The 26,994-nt window shown below is 40.2% G+C and overlaps 1 protein-coding gene across 1 annotated transcript; it reads right to left on the bottom strand.

The window, feature by feature from the left end:
* Positions 1-178: 178 nt before the first annotated feature.
* Positions 179-26,242, bottom strand: LOC137298328 (glycerol-3-phosphate dehydrogenase [NAD(+)], cytoplasmic-like). The gene is made up of 9 exons (XM_067830537.1): positions 26,031-26,242; positions 17,351-17,531; positions 16,657-16,797; positions 15,124-15,262; positions 13,850-13,962; positions 13,133-13,253; positions 12,670-12,779; positions 12,009-12,115; positions 179-4,602 (listed from the first exon to the last, which is right to left on the bottom strand). Exons 1-9 carry the CDS (start codon positions 26,180-26,182, stop codon positions 4,506-4,508), a joined length of 1,161 nt encoding a protein of 386 aa, XP_067686638.1. The 5' UTR covers positions 26,183-26,242; the 3' UTR covers positions 179-4,505.
* Positions 26,243-26,994: the final 752 nt, after the last annotated feature.

Below are 26,994 nucleotides of genomic sequence, written 5' to 3'. Positions count from 1 at the left end.
TATCCTCCCTCCACCACCCTTCCTTGCCCTCAGGTCATTACTAAGGTCAAAATGTCAATGGTTCATGAAACTTACACTTTAACTGTCTCTGTACCCTTCATGTCCACACATTTTTAATATCCAGTATTACATATAAATGCCATGTGCTGTGTGGCTACAAAATGATGGCACACAAATGTGTCAATAATCATCCCTGTTTTATTGTCAGTCAATAACTGGGAATTTTGGAAAACAAATAATATAGTATGTAAAACAAAGTGGTTATAAAACAGTTGTTATTACATAAAAGTGCAAACACACACAACTAAGGTAAATGTTGTAAAAGCATATAACTATCCTAGAAATCATACAATATATAAAACATAAAAAGGGTTGACAATAGCGAACAAAGCACCTTCAAAGCATGTGTACTATACATTTGGGAGGAAATACTGACTTGATAAGTAAAGGTACAAAATTCAGGATAACAGCTTCTGGTTTGTTGTGTTTAGTTTTGCTGTAAATTCCTGTCCCTTATGAAGCTGGAGTAACTTCAAGCAATTGATGAGAGGCATATGAACATGACATGTTGAGGCGGTATTAGTTAACGTAACAACAATCAGTAACAGAAAACAAGCTCACCCTAGAAAACTGCAGTGTGTTAGAATTACAGTACTTAACAGTGATGTACTCCCCAGGGAGTTGAGATATTATAATACGATATGTTGTTGAGATTGACATCAAATGATAGAGGGAAAACATACCAGCGCCATACTAGTTGCATGGATATGTGAGCTATATAAATATCCTATAATAATAAACATAGCACAGAGGTAAAGAAACACAATGCTAGTGAAGCCATATGTTTTGTTTGTTGTTTAACACAGCAGTCAGCAGTTCGCCAGCTTTGTGGTGGCAGTCTGTAATTAACCAAGTTTGGACTAGACAATCCAGTGATTGACATCATGATCATGTCACTGCTCTACTAAGATATGATGACATGCATCAGCCAAGTCAACGAACCTGACATCCCGATCTGGTTAGTCATCACTGATGTCAAGCATGGGTTTTGACTCGGATCTTTATCGGCAGAAGGCAGAAGGCAGATGTTCAGTAAGGAGAATGTTGTAGTACATAAACTAACTAAGGCAAACTCAAAAAGATCAACTGCATAATAAGATCTTTAGAGTGATCTGGACTTTGTCAGTCTGAATACGATAGCTGGGTAATATAGACCGTTAGTCTGAGAGGGCTGACTGGACCAATCAGGAAGTCAACACCTGGCTCCATCCAGTTGTCTCTGTGCTATTTCTTATCCATTGTCATTTATTGTTCATGTTTATCTGCTACTTAACACAACATTACTACATGTGTATATACCTCTCTTAACTTGTTGACTCCAGTTTGACAATGATCTATGAATCCCCATTGAAATGTCTAAATATGAAAATCTAGAAGCTGTTATCCGTCACATTTATATACATTATATAGAATGCCAGTAAAAAAGCTGAAACATAGTTCATAAATACTGGAATCAATCCTTGTTCATGGCAAGAAGGTTCTACTGGGGTAGAAGGAATGCACCAATTAGGTGTTCATGAAATGTACAGATCCAGTGTTCCATACATCATCAGGACCCAGTTGTATGAAACTTTAATAAAGCTTAATAAACATTGCTTATCTTCAGTTGCATGACACCCTTAATAAAGGAATCCCTTCAATAATCCATCATTAAGCTAGTGAAGGTTTGGGGGTATCATTAACTCATCTTTAGCCATATCAACACGGCAGACAACATAACATTCCATCAACTACTTATTCCCAAACTCTTTTTTTTTCATTTTGAAATATATTGTACCATTTTCCCTTGACTTGTTTGGACGTTCTGTTCCTCAACCCAAGGCTATTGATCTTGGCCATTATTTTGTCCCATATCAGCTTCTTGTTCTCTTTAGGAATGGAGTTAGTTTGCTGTTGAACACAGCGATATGATCTTCACCTAGGTCTGTTAGAAGGTATATTTCATAACTTTCAAAATTATTTTTGCTATGATTTCTGACGACAGCCATCATGCAGATTAGGATTTACCCGCAATGCATCAAGGGTAATAATTAGGGGATTCCCCTAAGTTAATTATGGTTTAATGACGAGACCTTCATTAGAGGCATACTTAGTTAATGGGTGTTTAAATAAGGGTTTATACAACTATATTCAAACACTTCATTGACTAATCAAAGATTCAAAGAATCAGAATTTCATCAATGATTAGTGTTTAATTGATGATTTCATAATCATGCGTTGATACAACCAGGTCCAGGGCTAGAACAGATCAAGTGTTCCATACTGACCAAGAATCATAATTAATGCCCCTGTTGAATATGATCAAGAGTAGTGGTAATTGCTACTAAATTACAATTAAACCTGGGCTTTGTTGGATTTTTGGCCAAAATACTTTAATCAAGACGCTCCTCCCATTTAAAAAAAATATAACTTTAAACATTAGTGTGATGACAGGCAAACATTTTTATCTTAAACATGAGACCTGCTTTGTCAGAACATCAATCTTCATGTCATTGTGTAATGTTCAGTAAGTGTGCTGGTGTAAGTAGTAATTTGTGATGTGTACAGACTGAAGCAAGGCAGGCAAGGGGAGGACACTCTGCTTCTTCGGTATTGGTATCGGTGCAGCACTGTAAGTTACATCTCTTCACTGGGCTAAACATAGAGGAACACAAAATACACCACACAAACACATCAAACATTACTTTTGAGGTATGGCACTGAAAAAGGATATATGTACATCAACATCCTGAAGACACTGTCATGGCCAACTTAAACAGGCAAAATATGTAAAAAATGTTAAGCCCAATATTGTGTGAACTCCTTCTTGCGCTTCCACACCCAAAGCTATGCAACAACAATGGAAGTCTTTGTGCAAGCACCAGACAAAAAACTCTTCTGATTTATAAACATAAGAAAACAATAACATAAGTTTATAAACAAGCTATTACTCATAATGGTTTTACTTCCTCATCAGGGTGGAACATCAGCATCAGGTCAGTGGTCTAGTGGAGTGAGTTCACAACACAGGCAGTTTCAGCTAGCTGAGTTTCCGCTAATGCCAGTGTCACAACATAAAACGAATTGTTCTCACTTATGTATATTACCTGAAGCACTAATTTATTCACTAATAATTTAAATAGGTCTATCATCAAGAGAACGAATCAGTCATGACCATTGCACAACATTTCCATAGACCTGTATCATATACACCACACCTTGTTTCACAGATGAAGAGGACATGAACAGTACGCATATTGTTCAGAATACTATAGTTAAATATGTCAAGGCTTTGCAAATTAACAAAAGTAATACAAAAGAATCAGGTTGTCCTGATAGCATGACAAATGAACCATACTGACATAATGGAAATGTGTGGTCCTTATAACTTTGTTTGAGTACTTATTCACAAACATGAACTGGAACAAGTTTTATATCTCACAGAGTTTAGAGTTATATGATACCATAGTTACACTTAACAAATCCCACTACATATACACCCGTCATCTTCTGTGTAAATACTTGTGACAAGTACTGGTATGTTTGAGAAACTACCTACTCATGTAAGTGTTGCAATGAGAGCCTCATCTGACACACACCTAGTGCATGCTGGAAAGGAAAGGTTAAGGTGACATTAAAGTGGGAAGACTCCGGGAACTAGTCAAAAACTAGCAACAGTTAACTTAATTACCAAGTCTACACAACCAACCCAGCAGCTAGAAGTAGCGAGAGTGGGTCATTAGCTAAATCACACTAGTACACTGGGAAGGATGCACATAAACATGTCATTTTAAGTATCAGCAGATATGTTGATGAATGAAACAGTTGTTCTCTGGTACCAGTATTCATTGTACCAGTGGTGTGTCATCAGTACCTTGCAGCTGTCACCCATCTCTCCCGTATCGCTGTCAAGTAATCGCATCAGAACATGCATCTCTGAAAACCATATAATCATATATTACATGACCTGCATATACTGTTCCACTTTCTCCCTCAAGTTCAATTCCTGACTGTACATTTCACTGATACTTCACTGGTAAAGTCAATACGTCATGAGTATCACATTTCACAGATACTTCACTGGTAAAGTCAATACGTCATGAGTATCACATTTCACAGATACTTCACTGGTAAAGTCAATACGTCATGAGTATCACATTTCACAGATACTTCACTGGTAAAGTCAATACATCATGAGTATCACATTTCACAGATACTACACTGGTAAAGTCAATACGTCATGAGTATCACATTTCACAGATACTTCACTGGTAAAGTCAATACGTCATGAGTATCACATTTCACAGATACTTCACTGGTAAAGTCAATACATCATGAGTATCAAGCATGTACCCTGATCGACTACAGTTTTCCACAAAACAATCGGAGACATCATCCTAATATGTGTGCATCATGGTAAGTATCTGCCTTTGTTAACATGGCTGCCGGTCGGAGTGAACACTCCTCTACAAGTGTGCTGGGTGATTCCTGAGGCAAGATATGAAGAGCTTGGGGTCCATCTCTCGCTGACATATCTTGTGTACAGCTACAAACATTGGAAACCTGAAGAGAGACGTCATTGAGCAGTCTGGGTTAATTGCATCATGGCTGTTGACTGTGGGACACAGAATGTTGGCCTTTCAAATCTGAGTGAAAACACTGAGTTATAGTACCAACAGTAAAGAAGACTCTCTCTATCTGTTACTATAAGGCATCACAAGAACAAACCCATCACTATCATACATACTCTCTCTCCATCTGTTACTTTAAGGCATCACAGGAACAAACCCATCACTATCATACATACTCTCTCTCTATGTGTTACTATAAGGCATCACAGGAACAAACCCATCACTATCATACATACTCTTTCTCCATCTGTTACTTTAAGGCATCACAAGAACAAACCCATCACTATCATACATACTCTCTCTCTATGTGTTACTATAAGGCATCACAGGAACAAACCCATCACTATCATACATACTCTCTCTCCATCTGTTACTTTAAGGCATCACAGGAACAAACCCATCACTATCATACATACTCTCTCTCCATCTGTTACTATAAGGCATCACAGGAACAAACCCATCACTATCATACATACTCTCTCTCCATCTGTTACTTTAAGGCATCACAGGAACAAACCCATCACTATCATACATACTCTCTCTCCATCTGTTACTTTAAGGCATCACAGGAACAAACCCGTCACTATCATACATACTCTCTCTCCATCTGTTACTTTAAGGCATCACAGGAACAAACCCATCACTATCATACATACTCTCTCTCCATCTGTTACTTTAAGGCATCACAGGAACAAACCCGTCACTATCATACATACTCTCTCTCCATCAGTTACTTTAAGGCATCACAGGAACAAACCCATCACTATCATACATACTCTCTCTCCATCTGTTACTTTAAGGCATCACAGGAACAAACCCATCACTATCATACATACTCTCTCTCCATCTGTTACTTTAAGGCATCACAGGAACAAACCCGTCACTATCATGCATACTCTCTCTCCATCTGTTACTTTAAGGCATCACAGGAACAAACCCATCACTATCATACATACTCTTTCTCTATCTGTTACTATAAGGCATCACAAGAACAAACCCATCACTATCATACATACTCTCTCCATCTGTTACTATAAGGCATCACAGGAACAAACCCGTCACTATCATACATACTCTCTCTCCATCTGTTACTTTAAGGCATCACAGGAACAAACCCATCACTATCATACATACTCTCTCTCCATCTGTTACTTTAAGGCATCACAGGAACAAACCCATCACTATCATACATACTCTCTCTCCATCTGTTACTTTAAGGCATCACAGGAACAAACCCATCACTATCATACATACTCTCTCTCCATCTGTTACTTTAAGGCATCACAGGAACAAACCCGTCACTATCATACATACTCTCTCTCCATCTGTTACTTTAAGGCATCACAGGAACAAACCCATCACTATCATACATACTCTCTCTCCATCAGTTACTTTAAGGCATCACAGGAACAAACCCGTCACTATCATACATACTCTCTCTCCATCTGTTACTTTAAGGCATCACAGGAACAAACCCGTCACTATCATACATACTCTCTCTCCATCTGTTACTTTAAGGCATCACAGGAACAAACCCGTCACTATCATACATACTCTCTCTCCATCTGTTACTTTAAGGCATCACAAGAACAAACCCATCACTATCATACATACTCTCTCTCCATCTGTTACTTTAAGGCATCACAGGAACAAACCCATCACTATCATACATACTCTCTCTCCATCTGTTACTTTAAGGCATCACAGGAACAAACCCGTCACTATCATACATACTCTCTCTCCATCTGTTACTATAAGGCATCACAGGAACAAACCCATCACTATCATACATACTCTCTCTCCATCTGTTACTATAAGGCATCACAGGAACAAACCCGTCACTATCATACATACTCTCTCTCCATCTGTTACTTTAAGGCATCACAGGAACAAACCCATCACTATCATGCATACTCTCTCTCCATCTGTTACTTTAAGGCATCACAGGAACAAACCCGTCACTATCATACATACTCTCTCTCCATCTGTTACTTTAAGGCATCACAGGAACAAACCCATCACTATCATGCATACTCTCTCTCCATCTGTTACTTTAAGGCATCACAGGAACAAACCCATCACTATCATACATACTCTCTCTCCATCTGTTACTTTAAGGCATCACAGGAACAAACCCGTCACTATCATACATACTCTCTCTCCATCTGTTACTATAAGGCATCACAGGAACAAACCCATCACTATCATACATACTCTCTCTCCATCTGTTACTTTAAGGCATCACAGGAACAAACCCATCACTATCATACATACTCTCTCTCTATGTGTTACTATAAGGCATCACAGGAACAAACCCATCACTATCATACATACTCTCTCTCCATCTGTTACTTTAAGGCATCACAGGAACAAACCCATCACTATCATACATACTCTCTCTCCATCAGTTACTTTAAGGCATCACAGGAACAAACCCATCACTATCATACATACTCTCTCTCCATCTGTTACTTTAAGGCATCACAGGAACAAACCCGTCACTATCATACATACTCTCTCTCCATCAGTTACTTTAAGGCATCACAGGAACAAACCCATCACCATCATACATACTCTCTCTCTATGTGTTACTATAAGGCATCACAGGAACAAACCCATCACTATCATACATACTCTCTCCATCTGTTACTATAAGGCATCACAGGAACAAACCCATCACTATCATACATACTCTCTCTCCATCTGTTACTTTAAGGCATCACAGGAACAAACCCATCACTATCATACATACTCTCTCTCCATCTGTTACTTTAAGGCATCACAGGAACAAACCCATCACTATCATACATACTCTCTCTCCATCTGTTACTTTAAGGCATCACAGGAACAAACCCGTCACTATCATACATACTCTCTCTCCATCTGTTACTTTAAGGCATCACAGGAACAAACCCATCACTATCATACATACTCTCTCTCCATCAGTTACTTTAAGGCATCACAGGAACAAACCCGTCACTATCATACATACTCTCTCTCCATCTGTTACTTTAAGGCATCACAGGAACAAACCCGTCACTATCATACATACTCTCTCTCCATCTGTTACTATAAGGCATCACAGGAACAAACCCATCACTATCATACATACTCTCTCTCCATCTGTTACTATAAGGCATCACAGGAACAAACCCGTCACTATCATACATACTCTCTCTCCATCTGTTACTTTAAGGCATCACAGGAACAAACCCATCACTATCATGCATACTCTCTCTCCATCTGTTACTTTAAGGCATCACAGGAACAAACCCGTCACTATCATACATACTCTCTCTCCATCTGTTACTTTAAGGCATCACAGGAACAAACCCATCACTATCATGCATACTCTCTCTCCATCTGTTACTTTAAGGCATCACAGGAACAAACCCATCACTATCATACATACTCTCTCTCCATCTGTTACTTTAAGGCATCACAGGAACAAACCCGTCACTATCATACATACTCTCTCTCCATCTGTTACTATAAGGCATCACAGGAACAAACCCGTCACTATCATACATACTCTCTCTCCATCTGTTACTTTAAGGCATCACAGGAACAAACCCATCACTATCATGCATACTCTCTCTCCATCTGTTACTTTAAGGCATCACAGGAACAAACCCGTCACTATCATACATACTCTCTCTCCATCTGTTACTATAAGGCATCACAGGAACAAACCCGTCACTATCATACATACTCTCTCTCCATCTGTTACTATAAGGCATCACAGGAACAAACCCATCACTATCATACATACTCTCTCTCCATCTGTTACTATAAGGCATCACAGGAACAAACCCGTCACTATCATACATACTCTCTCTCCATCTGTTACTTTAAGGCATCACAGGAACAAACCCGTCACTATCATACATACTCTCTCTCCATCTGTTACTTTAAGGCATCACAGGAACAAACCCGTCACTATCATACATACTCTCTCTCCATCTGTTACTTTAAGGCATCACAGGAACAAACCCGTCACTATCATACATACTCTCTCTCCATCTGTTACTTTAAGGCATCACAGGAACAAACCCGTCACTATCATACATACTCTCTCTCCATCTGTTACTATAAGGCATCACAGGAACAAACCCATCACTATCATACATACTCTCTCTCCATCTGTTACTATAAGGCATCACAGGAACAAACCCGTCACTATCATACATACTCTCTCTCCATCTGTTACTTTAAGGCATCACAGGAACAAACCCATCACTATCATGCATACTCTCTCTCCATCTGTTACTTTAAGGCATCACAGGAACAAACCCGTCACTATCATACATACTCTCTCTCCATCTGTTACTTTAAGGCATCACAGGAACAAACCCATCACTATCATGCATACTCTCTCTCCATCTGTTACTTTAAGGCATCACAGGAACAAACCCATCACTATCATACATACTCTCTCTCCATCTGTTACTTTAAGGCATCACAGGAACAAACCCGTCACTATCATACATACTCTCTCTCCATCTGTTACTATAAGGCATCACAGGAACAAACCCGTCACTATCATACATACTCTCTCTCCATCTGTTACTTTAAGGCATCACAGGAACAAACCCATCACTATCATGCATACTCTCTCTCCATCTGTTACTTTAAGGCATCACAGGAACAAACCCGTCACTATCATACATACTCTCTCTCCATCTGTTACTATAAGGCATCACAGGAACAAACCCGTCACTATCATACATACTCTCTCTCCATCTGTTACTATAAGGCATCACAGGAACAAACCCATCACTATCATACATACTCTCTCTCCATCTGTTACTATAAGGCATCACAGGAACAAACCCGTCACTATCATACATACTCTCTCTCCATCTGTTACTTTAAGGCATCACAGGAACAAACCCATCACTATCATGCATACTCTCTCTCCATCTGTTACTTTAAGGCATCACAGGAACAAACCCGTCACTATCATACATACTCTCTCTCCATCTGTTACTTTAAGGCATCACAGGAACAAACCCATCACTATCATACATACTCTTTCTCTATCTGTTACTATAAGGCATCACAGGAACAAACCCATCACTATCATACATACTCTCTCTCCATCTGTTACTATAAGGCATCACAAGAACAAACCCATCACTATCATACATACTCTCTCTCCATCTGTTACTATAAGGCATCACAGGAACAAACCCATCACTATCATACATACTCTCTCTCCATCTGTTACTATAAGGCATCACAAGAACAAACCCATCACTATCATGCATACTCTCTCTCCATCTGTTACTTTAAGGCATCACAAGAACAAACCCGTCACTATCATACATACTCTCTCTCCATCTGTTACTATAAGGCATCACAGGAACAAACCCGTCACTATCATACATACTCTCTCTCCATCTGTTACTATAAGGCATCACAGGAACAAACCCATCACTATCATACATACTCTCTCTCCATCTGTTACTTTAAGGCATCACAAGAACAAACCCATCACTATCATACATACTCTTTCTCTATCTGTTACTATAAGGCATCACAGGAACAAACCCATCACTATCATACATACTCTCTCTCCATCTGTTACTATAAGGCATCACAAGAACAAACCCATCACTATCATAGATACTCTTTCTCTATCTGTTACTTTAAGGCATCACAGGAACAAACCCATCACTATCATACATACTCTTTCTCTATCTGTTACTTTAAGGCATCACAAGAACAAACCCATCACTATCATACATACTCTTTCTCTATCTGTTACTATAAGGCATCACAAGAACAAACCCATCACTATCATACATACTCTCTCTCCATCTGTTACTTTAAGGCATCACAAGAACAAACCCATCACTATCATACATACTCTCTCTCCATCTGTTACTTTAAGGCATCACAGGAACAAACCCATCACTATCATACATACTCTTTCTCTATCTGTTACTATAAGGCATCACAAGAACAAACCCATCACTATCATACATACTCTCTCTCCATCTGTTACTTTAAGGCATCACAAGAACAAACCCATCACTATCATACATACTCTCTCTCCATCTGTTACTTTAAGGCATCACAAGAACAAACCCATCACTATCATACATACTCTCTCTCCATCTGTTACTTTAAGGCATCACAGGAACAAACCCATCACTATCATACATACTCTTTCTCTATCTGTTACTATAAGGCATCACAAGAAAAAACCCATCACTATCATACATACTCTCTCTCCATCTGTTACTTTAAGGCATCACAAGAACAAACCCATCACTATCATACATACTCTCTCTCCATCTGTTACTTTAAGGCATCACAGGAACAAACCCATCACTATCATACATACTCTCTCTCCATCTGTGACTTTAAGGCATCACAAGAACAAACCCATCACTATCATACATACTCTCTCTCCATCTGTTACTTTAAGGCATCACAGGAACAAACCCGTCACTATCATACATACTCTCTCTCCATCTGTTACTTTAAGGCATCACAGGAACAAACCCGTCACTATCATACATACTCTCTCTCCATCTGTTACTTTAAGGCATCACAGGAACAAACCCGTCACTATCATACATACTCTCTCTCCATCTGTTACTTTAAGGCATCACAGGAACAAACCCATCACTATCATACATACTCTCTCTCCATCTGTTACTTTAAGGCATCACAGGAACAAACCCGTCACTATCATACATACTCTCTCTCCATCTGTTACTTTAAGGCATCACAGGAACAAACCCATCACTATCATGCATACTCTCTCTCCATCTGTTACTATAAGGCATCACAGGAACAAACCCGTCACTATCATACATACTCTCTCTCCATCTGTTACTTTAAGGCATCACAGGAACAAACCCATCACTATCATACATACTCTCTCTCCATCTGTTACTTTAAGGCATCACAGGAACAAACCCATCACTATCATACATACTCTCTCTCCATCTGTTACTTTAAGGCATCACAGGAACAAACCCGTCACTATCATACATACTCTCTCTCCATCTGTTACTTTAAGGCATCACAGGAACAAACCCGTCACTATCATACATACTCTCTCTCCATCTGTTACTTTAAGGCATCACAGGAACAAACCCATCACTATCATACATACTCTCTCTCCATCAGTTACTTTAAGGCATCACAGGAACAAACCCGTCACTATCATGCATAGGCTCCATCTATGACAACAAGGAATCCCAGGAGGAGATCTTTCAGTATCACAAAATACTCTCCCTGTCTGAAGCTCCAACAGATCTTGCATGACTTATTGCCCTGCTGCCAATTCTGAACCACTCTAGTAACCAAGGGATCACTTACTTGTCACACAGTCCTTTTTCTTCCAGCATAGCATACACTTCCCTGGCAACTAGAGGCCCCTGGAAACTCTGGCCTTTAAGGATCTCCTTCTCAAGCACTTTAATTGACTGAAAGTATGCAGCAGTGTTAGTATCATCATACATGAAGTAAAAGTCACACTCTACAATGAAAGACACAAAAGTTTGATATGAAGAAACCAATTTCTAGCATGATATAGTCTACAGATCTATGGTGGGGTGTGGTGGGAGATAATAATATCATGTTTTGTTTAGACAAACAGGAAAGTTATACAAGGTTCTTGTCTACATCTTGCTAAAGAAATCAGGGAAATACTTATACTCCATAGTATAAAAAGTTGTGTTTTTAAGTGGGGACAACATTTGAAATGTCCTTACTGTTACATAATGAATTAATGGAATGGGTCTTCAGAAATCCACGCTTGTCATAACAGGGACTGGGTGGTCAGGCTCACTGACTTGCTGGCATATGTCATCATATCCCAGTTGCGCAGATCAATGCTCATGCTGTTGATCACTAGATAGTCTGATATTTACATACTGTCATGTGTGGTGTTCAACAACCACCAACCCAATCATTGCCTTGTTTAATCCAACAACATGCGAATGCAGCACACAGCTATTAAGTCAGTGATACCCCTCACCTTGTCAGATTGTACAACTGCTTCTCCCAACATGCGATTGCGTCCACCATGACAAGTTGCTACCAAGTCTGCTATACCACAACTCTCAAAGAAGGTACTTCTGTTTGACCCTGAAAGCATTCACGATTTTGCTGAAAATGCAGAATATTTGTGGGGGCACTTCTTATCCTTCCTATTCCTCAACAAAGGAACTATTTCCATGTCGTGATGGATCAAATTATTGGAGGAAAACACTATATGTCCCATTTTCGAGGTCACATTTAAAGTAGGACTTTTCATTTAGCACATTACCAGCAGCAGTTTGAGGCCTTGTACCAAGAGAAATTTGCTGAAAGATACTTATTCACACTAAAATCAACTTTAAAATATTCAGATTCAGATTCAGCAGGTTTGGACAAAGACTTCATGCCATCATTTCCCACGGTTTTATTCAAATCCTTCGCAAGAAACTTGAATACACCACCTGGAAAAAACTCTTCACCAAACTTGATCATTTCCATAAGTCCAAGCCGAATAACAGCTGCCTTAGTGTTGTCTCCTTGTTTGATGCCATCCACAATGCCAGCGCCAATGGCAACCACATTCTGGGGACAACATGGACACACTGTATACATGCATAACATACTGTATAAGTACAGAAAGTTAGGATGATAATTTGATGACATTTTCAACTGGTTGGACAAGATACAATCTGACCACATACCATGATCAGCATAACATAGATCAGTGCTCATGCTGTTGATCACTGGATGGCTGGCCTAGGCTTGATTATTCACAGACTGCCGCCATATAGATAGTATATAGCTGAGTGCAGTGTAAAACTTAACTCATTCACAGAAATTAATACTGGCCTCAAGGCCCCTCAGGTGAGTAGAAGTTTGTCCGGGCAAATTAGAACCATGCTACTGGTCGTGTGTGTGACAAGGGTATGTATTATTGCTGACTATAAAGATGGGAAGACTACCATCTGTATCCCCTCTTCTGATAACTGATCAAAAAGCCTCACCATAACCATAATTAAATGTGTTTGCCTCACTACAGTTGGTTAATATAAAATGATTTTTTTACTGCATCATTTTTTTTATCTGGGCCAGTAGAAAACACCTGGGGTCAGTAAATTTCTATGTCCACTCAAAATAAGGCTTATTTCTATCACTGCATTCACTCACTCACTGTATACCTTGAGAGCTCCACACATCTCCACTGTGTCTGCATCCTTCACCACTGCCACTCTGAAGTAAGGAGCTTCCACAAGGTCTTTGAACAGCTGGCCAGTTGAGTCTGTCTTTGATCCTGGCAATACAAACATATCTCAACCATGTGACACTGGAACTCCTATACAAAACAGCACCACCGTGTTTAAAATGCTAGAACTGTATTATTCAGCTTGAACTGCAGTGAATCTGGATGCCAGCATGTGTCAGAGTGACGCAGTGCATCCTAGATCCAAACACTTAATAGCCATGAGTCAGCACGGCTTTCATTTACAGTACTAAACATATGGAAATCATTAGGATTAAGATCATTTGTAACAGATCCAACAGAGTTATGTCCCCTTTGTAGATACCCAAGCTCCGATAAAGCTCAAGGTCCTGCACAGTTCAGGACATGTTGTTATACCCCAAGTAAAGAGAAGCAGGTGATTGTTGCGACAATGCAATGTCTGTAGCTGTCTGTGTTTCAATTACTGCTAGTTATCAGTTTTGGACAAGATGATGTCTAAGTTCACCACTTCCCTGGTGGAATGTCTGCTTGGAGAGCGTAATGTCTGTGGTTAAGTCCCCTGACCACATGAAAACTTGAAAATGCTTAAAGATGGTATGTGTACTTGTAGCTATCCTACCTGCAACTGGCAATATGGATGTAAACTCTGAGAGGGGTTAACCTGTGACATGGTAGTCTATTAAAATCAGCAAAGTTTGCAGCTTTATAATTGAAAAAATTCTGAACATGACATTTCACAAGCCACCATTCCATGTTGGGCTTGTTAGCTCTCTTTCTCAGCTTGCTTATCTCATTGTCAAGGGAGATAATCTGTTACAGCTTGTTGAAGGAGCAAGTAATTAGTTAATCAACTTCATCCTTCAAGGTTTAGTGGCAATTTTCAGTCCTTTTCCTGCACAGACAAGTTTGGAGTCATTATTTATGAGAATGTTCTTTGTGTTGAAGATTTCTATTTCATAAAATTTAATTAAGTGTACGTGATGCTCTGACTTTTGTTTCTTTGAGCTTCATGGTCACTACCATGTATCATCAGTAACTGATGTGTCACTGGATTCTCCAACAGTTCAGTCAGATGTAGAAGTATTCACTTGAAAACTATGGAAATATGCATGTTTTGTACTGCAACTGCCTTTCAAGCTGACTATACAAAGTATCAATAAGATCCAATATACTGTGAAATAAATAAATAAAAGTTTTGGACAACATGAAACCAGTTTTCTATAAACCTACCTATTGTTGTCTCACAGAATTCCTCCTCTGCAACTTCCTTGGCCAGATTCGCCCCCATCAGAACAGCACACTCAGTACCTAGTTCCTGGGCTATGATGTTAGATATCAGCTGGATTCCTCCTCCTGATACGTCAAATCCCTGTAACATTCAATGGAAGCATAATAATTCACTAATGTGAAGCTTTGCTTGATACATGAGATTCATGCCACAAGACGTATTGCATAACAATTATTATATCTTATTGGACAATAGAAACATTTCAAAATGAAACATAATGCCACCCGTAGACCACCCAGATCACAGATCCAGATGTCTGAAATGCGCTGAAAATCTAGACCTATCCGTTTTCTAACTAAATCTAGTCATATAAACAGTGTAAAGAACGAAGATGCTGAGTAACAACATTTCTAGGATAATGACTAGCTTAACTTAAAAGTGTCAAGATTGTATTCAGATTTGGCAGTGGCAAGTCAAAAGAGGCTAAAATCATAACAACTGTTAACAATTCCATTTTGTTTATTCAGGTTACTGAAAAGGCCACAGGCCTACTGTACAATTGTGTACACGCACATATTACTTTTCTATTGTTGAACCCATGACAGATGTTGATAGATTTTTAACGATTCGTAGATTCGTTGCTTTCAACAAAACTTTAATTTAGATTCACAAAGATTGGTGCGGTGGAATGGAGGGATATATAGCATTCTTAAATTGTGAAAATATGGACAAACTAATATAAAATGACACTCATCTTCTATCACACCCAAATCACACAACAAGTACAGTCTGTTTTCCTGTGGAACATTACAATATCTGCCTTCATCTATATTTAATTCATGGGCTTGTACATCATAATCATGTGACTACAATCCTACCTACTTAAATGTTAACATCAAAGAGATAATATGCTGCTATAAGATCTGATTTTAAAGTGTAATGAGTTTATGGGTGACAGAGTTAACGAGGCAGTCAAGAGTTGCAAGTACATATCTTCTAACCTGTGTGTTAAAATAAATACAATTGGGAAGCTAATCTAATCAAGTTTAGAAGCATCTCCAAATCCACATGTTTCATCATGTATACACATCATAATTGTTGGGACAATTATTTTGGACATGTTGTGACTGTGGCATGTTTACCAACCTTATCTAATATCTTAAAATATACTTGTATGCTTCAATACATTAACATCCACATTCCCATAAACCCTGCAATTAGGAGTACTGACCTTAACACCTAAAATCTTTTACAAGCATAAAGATTAACCCTTTCAAAAACATTAAAATGTATAAAACCTCTGAGCTATATAACAGAACAGGTTTAATTTTGGAGTCAAATAGTTTAAAGAATGTATTATAAATTTAATTCACCAACCCTCATAAAATTATGAACAAATGTTCACAAAATAAAAAATTATATTTTCATCCAAATCTGTGATCCTTTAGAGGTTTTAATTCCTGTTGTCTGCCCTTGAAAAGAGTGTATAAGTCAGCATGCTTGGGGTGAGATTGGTTGTGGAACCTCTGACTAACCTTGATCATGGAAATGGCAACGGCCCCTGGTTTGATGTTCCCCTTCATCTGCTCACAAACCTTCTTGACAAACTGATGTGGGAGGACGAAAACCAACATGTCCGCCCCTTCACATGCCTCTATCACATCCGGGATAGCCACCTGGATACATACAATGTATCAGTGGAATAATTATTATTCTCGTGCCATATTCAATAAAATACGAGCTAGCCTTCTTTCACCAGTTATCTCAATGATCACCTTTTACCTTTGACATAAATGCAGTTGGGTCCCATAGGATTTATAAACTGAACAAAAGTAAAGAGGGTGAAGACTTTTATGGAAAAGCAACTTCTTTCTTGCAGTGGATGCGAGGTTTCGGTGTAGATTCTAACATCGTTATCAACCATCTCTATTGTATAAACTCACATCCCTGTCATGTATATATTTCTCCTTTTGGATATGTTGTGCATCTTTTCCTTGGTAACAGTGCTAGAATCTACACTGAAATGTCGCATCACCTGCAAGAGAGAAGATGTCTATCCATAAAAGTCTTCATCCTCATCATACCAACTTCTAAAATGCCACTTAAAGAAGTGAGAACAAGTAGTAACATAAAACTATACTGGGCCCACTGATGAATTTTTTCTACACCACAGTGAGCAACACTTCATCTATATCAAGGCAGCCTCCAAATAGTCCACAATGATCATACCACATTTTCAGGCAGTTTTATTCCTGGGAGATATTTGACATTCTCATGGTCAGTGTTGACAATCTCTGTCAGTTTCCGTCCATCTACCATCTCCTCATACATGTACATCTTCACCGTTCTCGCAAACACATCTGGCTGTTTCTGGACATTAATACCAATAATCTTAGCTATGGCTGACCCCCTGAAACAAAAAAACCTGTTGTGTAAGAGCATATCATTTCAAGGCCATATAACATGAACAGTTATGACTTTTAGCTCTATATCTTAAGGAGTTCTTCCTGGACATGTACAGTGTATGGGTGACTCCTAGCAGACAGGTGTCAGTGTGTCTGTCTGAGGGGGTTCTTGTTGGACAAGTGCAATGTATGGCTGACACACTGCAGACAGGTGTCAGTGTGTCTGTCTGAGGGAGTTCTTGTTGGACAAGTGCACTGTATGGCTGACACACTGCAGACAGGTGTCAGTGTGTCTGTCTGAGGGAGTTCTTGTTGGACAAGTGCACTGTATGGCTGACACATTGCAGACAGGTGTCAGTGTGTCTGTCTGAGGGAGTTCTTGTTGGACAAGTGCACTGTATGGCTGACACACTGCAGACAGGTGTCAGTGTGTCTGTCTGAGGGAGTTCTTGTTGGACAAGTGCAATGTATGGCTGACACACTGCAGACAGGTGTCAGTGTGTCTGTCTGTGGGAGTTCTTGTTGGACAAGTGCACTGTATGGCTGACACACTGCAGACAGGTGTCAGTGTGTCTGTCTGAGGGAGTTCTTGTTGGACAAGTGCACTGTATGGCTGACACACTGCAGACAGGTGTCAGTGTGTCTGTCTGAGGGAGTTCTTGTTGGACAAGTGCACTGTATGGCTGACACACTGCAGACAGGTGTCAGTGTGTCTGTCTGAGGGAGTTCTTGTTGGACAAGTGCACTGTATGGCTGACACACTGCAGACAGGTGTCAGTGTGTCTGTCTGAGGGAGTTCTTGTTGGACAAGTGCAATGTATGGCTGACACACTGCAGACAGGTGTCAGTGTGTCTGTCTGAGGGAGTTCTTGTTGGACAAGTGCAATGTATGGCTGACACACTGCAGACAGGTGTCAGTGTGTCTGTCTGAGGGAGTTCTTGTTGGACAAGTGCAATGTATGGCTGACACACTGCAGACAGGTGTCAGTGTGTCTGTCTGAGGGAGTTCTTGTTGGACACGTGCAATGTATGGCTGACACACTGCAGACAGGTGTCAGTGTGTCTGTCTGAGGGAGTTCTTGTTGGACACGTGCAATGTATGGCTGACACACTGCAGACAGGTGTCAGTGTGTCTGTCTGTGGGAGTTCTTGTTGGACACGTGCAATGTATGGCTGACACATTGCAGACAGGTGTCAGTGTGTCTGTCTGAGGGAGTTCTTGTTGGACAAGTGCAATGTATGGCTGACACACTGCAGACAGGTGTCAGTGTGTCTGTCTGAGGGAGTTCTTGTTGGACAAGTGCACTGTATGGCTGACACACTGCAGACAGGTGTCAGTGTGTCTGTCTGAGGGAGTTCTTGTTGGACAAGTGCACTGTATGGCTGACACACTGCAGACAGGTGTCAGTGTGTCTGTCTGAGGGAGTTCTTGTTGGACAAGTGCAATGTATGGCTGACACACTGCAGACAGGTGTCAGTGTGTCTGTCTGAGGGAGTTCTTGTTGGACAAGTGCACTGTATGGCTGACACACTGCAGACAGGTGTCAGTGTGTCTGTCTGAGGGAGTTCTTGTTGGACAAGTGCACTGTATGGCTGACACACTGCAGACAGGTGTCAGTGTGTCTGTCTGAGGGAGTTCTTGTTGGACAAGTGCACTGTATGGCTGACACACTGCAGACAGGTGTCAGTGTGTCTGTCTGAGGGAGTTCTTGTTGGACAAGTGCACTGTATGGCTGACACACTGCAGACAGGTGTCAGTGTGTCTGTCTGAGGGAGTTCTTGTTGGACAAGTGCACTGTATGGCTGACACACTGCAGACAGGTGTCAGTGTGTCTGTCTGAGGGAGTTCTTGTTGGACAAGTGCACTGTATGGCTGACACACTGCAGACAGGTGTCAGTGTGTCTGTCTGAGGGAGTTCTTGTTGGACAAGTGCACTGTATGGCTGACACACTGCAGACAGGTGTCAGTGTGTCTGTCTGAGGGAGTTCTTGTTGGACAAGTGCACTGTATGGCTGACACACTGCAGACAGGTGTCAGTGTGTCTGTCTGAGGGAGTTCTTGTTGGACAAGTGCACTGTATGGCTGACACACTGCAGACAGGTGTCAGTGTGTCTGTCTGAGGGAGTTCTTGTTGGACAAGTGCACTGTATGGCTGACACACTGCAGACAGGTGTCAGTGTGTCTGTCTGAGGGAGTTCTTGTTGGACAAGTGCACTGTATGGCTGACACACTGCAGACAGGTGTCAGTGTGTCTGTCTGAGGGAGTTCTTGTTGGACAAGTGCACTGTATGGCTGACACACTGCAGACAGGTGTCAGTGTGTCTGTCTGAGGGAGTTCTTGTTGGACAAGTGCACTGTATGGCTGACACACTGCAGACAGGTGTCAGTGTGTCTGTCTGAGGGAGTTCTTGTTGGACACGTGCAATGTATGGCTGACACATTGCAGACAGGTGTCAGTGTGTCTGTCTGAGGGAGTTCTTGTTGGACAAGTGCACTGTATGGCTGACACATTGCAGACAGGTGTCAGTGTGTCTGTCTGAGGGAGTTCTTGTTGGACAAGTGCACTGTATGGCTGACACACTGCAGACAGGTGTCAGTGTGTCTGTCTGAGGGAGTTCTTGTTGGACAAGTGCACTGTATGGCTGACACACTGCAGACAGGTGTCAGTGTGTCTGTCTGAGGGAGTTCTTGTTGGACAAGTGCACTGTATGGCTGACACACTGCAGACAGGTGTCAGTGTGTCTGTCTGAGGGAGTTCTTGTTGGACAAGTGCACTGTATGGCTGACACATTGCAGACAGGTGTCAGTGTGTCTGTCTGAGGGAGTTCTTGTTGGACAAGTGCACTGTATGGCTGACACACTGCAGACAGGTGTCAGTGTGTCTGTCTGAGGGAGTTCTTGTTGGACAAGTGCACTGTATGGCTGACACATTGCAGACATGCAGATGCAGATCATGATAATGTTATCTCTGCAATGTTCAAGTTATGTGATGAAGGTATTTTAAAATACTGCAAAGTCTCTAATTACCCTGAATGAAATTTGTTTTCAATTAGTAAATTATATGACAGGGTCATACTGTTGTGTGATTATTGTAAGTTTATCATGTTTGTTAATAGTAACTGCAGCAAATGACTCAAGCACTGGTAAAATGTGATTTGCTGTTGGTGCAGTAGATTTTTGTCTCCACTGATTACAGGCAAACATTTCAGACTGATGGATCTGAAATTTCAGGAAGGGACAGAATCTGTTATGTTAGCTGTGTATATAAGAGCAACAACAGGATTGTTATCGACTTCCAAAGACGGGAGTCATGTTTACCGACTTTAAGTTTTCAATGGAGCCATATACATATAATAAGGGGGCATACCAAAAAATGTAATTTTCTGATTAAAATTCATATTTTATACTTATCGTGACTCATGCTTATTATGCATGTCTCTCTTCTTCTCTTGGAACACTTGAATCCCATGAAATTCCCTTCATTAAAGGGGACCTAAAATCAACACTCACCCATGAGAAGCCTCCCTTGTGCATTTGGCATGCAAATCATTCACATGACATGCCATGCTCTTCACATTCTCTGAATACTTGCCCTTCACTTGGATGTGCAGGGAAATCCAGAGTGTCATGAGAGGGTGGGACGGGAGGTATAACCTCATGAGTCAGGATAAACATAAAATATCAGTTTTAATCAGAAAATACATATTTTTCCTAATCCTGACTTATGCTTATTATGCTTGCCAGAATGCAATGGAATCTGTGGTGAGTCATGTCACATCCTGGATTCTCTGGTAGCAAATTTGGTGACCTTCTTGACAATTGTTTGTTTACATAGAAAGCCACCGTGGAGTTCTTTAGCATTTCTGAGATGACTTGACTAATGCTGCATTGCACTGATCACTGCTTTCATCTCTAAGACATTGATGTGTTGAGCATGATCCTGTCTTGATCACTTCACCAAGGCTACTTCGTTGTCGAGATGAATGCCCTATCCTTGGAGAGATGCATCTACTTACAGATGAACTATGCAGTCTGGCTCTGTCAGGTAAGTACCTCCACAGACATTGTCTCCGTGTGTCTGCAAGAGGAGATATGGCTTGAGATAATCCAGTTGAATATATGGGTTGGTGTTGTTCAGGTGATAATTGACAAATCTCTGTAACAGGTGTAATTGTAACCTCCCCATGTGTGTTAACCGAGAGAGTACTGCTTGAGCGATCATGTCTTGTATTTTGTTCCAACAATCCTCCAGGACAAATATGTGATTTTGTGCTGTGCAGAATCATTTTCCTAGGTATTGGAGAACCTCAGCTGTGATGGTTCTAGTATAACCAGGACATTTACACTTGAAAAATCTAAAAAACATTTAACATCTGAAACCCCCAGGTACCACTAGCTCCAACTTGAGAAGATTTACTAGCCATCCCAACTCTGTAAGTAGACAAATGGTGAAATCTATTTGTTGTCTGAGTTGACTGGGATCTTGATTTATTTGAATTTCGTCATCTAGGCAGAAAGCACTGCTTAGACCTTGCTGATGTAGATATTGCATGATAAGTTTGGTTACTTGAGTAAACAACCAGGGAGCCGACAATATTCCAAATGTTAGGACGCCCCTTGAACAGGTATCGTCGCTATTTTTGTGATTCTTGGTGTATCGGTATGTGCAGCTATGCCTCTTGGAGCTCTGTGCTTGTGAGCTATTCTGCTGAATGTATTAGTCATTGGAGCTTGAGGAAGATGTATCATCTTGGACTTTGCAGGCTTCAGTATATTCTCCTATGTTGAATTTCTTCACATTGTATACGAGAACTAGGAAACTAGGAAAATTGAGAAATAAAATCCTCGAGTGAGGTGAGCTTGGTCCAACTCCGCAACGACATTCCTGGCAAGTAGAGTTGCGATGGCATGGTCCAATTTTTTCATCTGGTCAGTCTCATAATTTAATACAATCAGCTCTCTTGTCAGTGGTGGAGTGGCTCTTAACTCTGTCTTGTTTCCTCTGCGCAAAACTTGAGACACATAGTTGTCCTGTAGTATCCCCCAATTTTCCCAGTACCGTTGGAGATGTCCACCCACTGTTGACGGTTCTACAGGAATGACTGGGGATGGAAGATACTAGTTGCTCCCAACCTGACCTTTCACATTGGAAACCTAGACACCTCAATGAGAATGGATACCATCCTGAGGTGGTCCTGTAATTTCCAGCGTCTTCCGCCTCTGGAAGTAGAGAACTTCTTATCCTTGGCCTTCTGTACCCTGGAAAAATGGGATTTAGTTGAGAAACATTGCGCCGTTGAATTATCATGTTGGCTAATGTGTCAGTGGATTTGATCATCATTACTTCCTGGGACTCTGAAGCAACATTCCTTGCAACTTCGCCAATACAGTCGTCAAACAAAGTTGAAGCCGCATAAACGCATTCTAAGTAAAGGCTTGGTGTAGTTTTCCCTCCAAGTACATGCCACGAGTAAACCTTACAAGGGTTAGTCAAGCAGATGTTGACGCCTAGTGCTCTGAGATAAATATCTGGCCTTTCTTTTGGGTCAGTACTGTAGTTAAGATCATCTGATCTTCCTCGGATGTTGAGCCCTGGAATTGTGAAATCAGGGTTTTGTTGACAACTCTTGAACGGGCAAGTAAGTTAAATGCACGTCGCGTTGTGGCATCCATATGCGCCAGTTTCGTATCTTCAAACTTAAAAGACCTGCTGCGGGACGCTCATATAGGCTTGTAGTCTTCGTCTACATCAGGAGCGTTGTTAAACAGTTTCATGCAGTGCAGTAGAAACTTCTTAGAGTTGAATGGTGGTATATATTGACCCTGATATTTAGCTGCTTTACAATGCAGGTCAACTGCAGACAAGCAATATTTGCAATGCAAACAAGTTTCCATCAATCTTTATGAAACATATGATGAATACAAGTGAAAAGATAAAAAAATAAATTATGTACAATTTGATAATAATTTTGTTAAATGATCATGTTACATGATGATGTAATTATCCAGACCCAAAACCAGATAGAGCTGACATTTAGTGATTATAAGACCAAAATTTAAAAGGATAAGTGCCGTATGAGGAACCCGGTGCCCTGGTCTCACTGGCTCAAGGGAGGCTACTCATGGGTGAGTAATGATTTTACGTCTGCTTCAATGAAGGGAACTTAAAGGGATTGATTTGTTCCACTATGTTCAGATAGAAGGAGACAACCATAATAAGTCAGGACAAGGAAAAATATACAATTTATGCCAGAAAAGTTATTTAGCAATTCAGAAGCAATTATAGTCAATCATATTCAAGTATCAGTAGATTTCTCTTAATGGTATTTAACAAGGTTGACTTGCTGTTGTGTCAAATTGACCCTTCAGAAATATCAACATTGGTATTTGTAACAGATTATGTCAAATACACAAGATTTCTGCATCAGGACAATCCCTGCAACAAGCAGCCACTTTCTTCATTTTATTTACCTACTTACCAAGTGCAGATTGGATATCTATCTCTTCTTGATTAACTTTCAGCTTCTTTAAGTGAAATTAAAGCTGGTATGATGAAGTGGAACAATTTTAAAGGATAGAAAACTTCTTTATTGCAATAGATGTGACATTTTGGTGTAGATGCTAACTCTGTTAACAGCTGAACATCCTTTGAATCAGACTAAACATTATCGTTGCATATGACATGATGTTAGCATCTCCACCGAAACATTTCATGTTCTTCATGCTATGGAGAAGTGCCCAATCCATAAGAAGTGTTCCTCTTCAACTTGCAGCTTGTCAAATGGGTTCAACACCATCAAGACAGGCAGTGACACCTTCTGTTACACATCAAGACAGGCAGTGACACCTTCTGTTACAGGGGTTCAACACCAACAAGACAGGTAGGGACACACTCTATCATATGATTTCAACACCAACAAGACAGGTAGTGACGCTCTGTCATATGGGTTTAACACCAACAAGACAGGTAGTGACACTTTCTGTCAAATGGGTTAAATACCAGTAAGACAAGTAGTGACACACTCTGTCGTTTGGGTTTAACACCAGCAAGACAGGTAGTAACAAACTCTGTTATATGCTTTCAACACCAACAAGACAGGTAATGACACACTCTGTTATAGGTGTTCAACACCAGCAATACAGGTAGGGACGCACTCTGTCATATGGGTTCAACACTGTCATTGAGAGAACACACCTATTTCAATTAAGTCATTTGACAGACTGAAAGTTCTGACATTGATTCTATGACTACTGTTACTGCAGTAGTTAATCATTTCACCTTGTGTAATGTGATGTTGTGACCCTACAACTGTGAGCTTCACTGTAGTGTGAGGCATAAACATTAACCATGTGGTGTGCAGCAGAAAGGTGGACCTCTCCATTAGGGCATATTATGTGATTGTTTTGCATTGATCTTTTCATTCACTTTAGGACTTTTTCAAAACACACGCACTGCCACCTTCAGCTTTCCAGACATCTGCTTGGTACATAAATACACTGAATACACCTATGTACTTTCTTTTTGTAGCCTGTATCTGTTTCAGTATATCTGCATGTGCCCTGGCCATAAATTTTGGGGAACAAGAGCCGACAATAAAATTCCCCATGCACCTCAAAAGCAGCAAGTCACGGGCTAGGGTTCAAGACGAAAGTCATGGTACACTGCATACATTCAATTAAGTAGCACAGCTGGAAAAATATTTACATATATCATAAATGTCTCTTAAGTCTACCAGCCCAAACTTGTCTCTTTCTGCAGATTTATTTATCATATGCGGATTGCAGCCTTAATATATGAAAATGCCAAAAATGTCCACTGGTTTTGATATTAGCATCCTTGTCAAGAATGACCACACCAGAATCCAAATCACTGGTACAGTAGAAATTTCTATGATTTCTTAACCCTTGGCATTTAATTTCATTTACACACAAAAGGCACATTTCAGTCTGTTAGACTCATGAAAACAGGATAGAACACTGGAACTAACACTTATTATTTTTGTACTCTTACTCTTAGTAAGAGAATGTCATTGTGGTAAAAAGTTATTATGTAAACCAAATTTCTAATAAAACTTAAGCTTGCATATCAAGTGGTTTATATTTCACTGGATACAATATTTAAATAAAAACAACAGAATTTATTTTATTCTTAAGTTAACACCATACTTGGATATATAATATCCTGGTTACAATTTGGAACTCACAGTGACACGATCAACCTATGGAACAATGTCACTATGACAAAAATATCTTCCTTCATGTGCCATATATCGTCCACAAACCACACAAATTTCAAATATCATGAAATGTAAGGTTCGTCATTGACGAAAAAATTGCATTTAAATTGCATCACTTGGCTAACACGAATTTAGGATACACTATGAGTGTCCATGACCGCAATGTTGACATAGGTGACCTTGAGCTGACAGCAAAGGCACATAATACAACATGAGAGAGATAGAAAGTCTATAGGCCTATACAGAGATGTTGGTACATTTCTTACCAGTTCCCGGATCCGACAATGCAAACTGATTTTGGTGCCATCTTGAAACTACTTTCGCAAAAATATTTCTTTTCCTGCCGGGAAATCCACAGCAGACACCTTCCAGGGGACACAACTCGGTATAAAGCGACACTGGTTGACCACCAGTTCATTTCAGTTCTCAGACTTCAACCAGATGCATGGTAACTTGTAAAGACAGCTAGATCATCGTAGGTTCAACGTAAAACGACTCCAGATGCAGATGAAAACACTCGCGCGTGCTCAAATCTCGCTAAGCTGTTTTCAGTAACCGAACCAAAGACGCTATGCTTGAGTGAACTTTGCTCTTTGATGATGTTCCCCCACACGAAGGCTACGTTCCGCTGGATACGCGCCCAAAACGTGGATCTATAGACCCTAGATATATACGGAAACTTGAAGTAATTTCCATAGACTTACGTGTTATTTTAGTGTAGCATAAATAATTTTCATCAAGTGAGTTTAGAATGGATCTTGGCAGGGCCTTAGTTAACTTTAACTTTTCTAAGTAAGAGGTGGGTTAGGGAACCATCCACGTTAAAATAGTGATATACCAATAGTTTGATGCACAAAAGTAATCAGTAAAAGGATTCTGCCCCCCTCCCCACCCCATCTCCCTCTGTTCTGCGCACATCATTTCAGTTCAGTTTTCCGAAAAGTATATCTAACTAATGACATCACGTTAATCGACTTCCGTCTGCATGGTCCTACAATTCACAATCCCATTGGTCGCCATGTCAGAGGAGTTCTCGGCACTGTACATGTGTTGATTAACTTGTTGCTATTCGATAAACAAGCAACGGAAAATTGAACAGAAAATGTGTGATTGTAGGTAATATGATTCCTCACAAATGTGCAAAATTTGACTTGGATCTTAAGTAAATAAAATTCATGAAAATCGTTTATGCTACACTAAATGTAGATCTAAGTCTATGGAAATTACCTC

This window comes from Haliotis asinina, chromosome 10 (genome assembly GCF_037392515.1).
Source record: "Haliotis asinina isolate JCU_RB_2024 chromosome 10, JCU_Hal_asi_v2, whole genome shotgun sequence".
Lineage (NCBI taxonomy): Eukaryota > Metazoa > Mollusca > Gastropoda > Lepetellida > Haliotidae > Haliotis > Haliotis asinina.
This window is presented reverse-complemented; position numbering and strand designations above follow the sequence as displayed.

Excerpts from the sequence above, each read along its gene's own strand:
- LOC137298328 (XM_067830537.1), bottom strand. The coding sequence starts at position 26,182 with ATGAACTGGTGGTCAACCAGTGTCGCTTTATACCGAGTTGTGTCCCCT. Across the intron at positions 17,532-26,030 it reads ATTGTCGGATCCGGGAACTG|GGGGTCAGCCATAGCTAAGA; the intron begins GTAAGAAATGTA and ends TTTTTGTTTCAG. Across the intron at positions 4,603-12,008 it reads GAAAAAGGACTGTGTGACAA|GTTTCCAATGTTTGTAGCTG; the intron begins GTAAGTGATCCC and ends GTCTCTCTTCAG.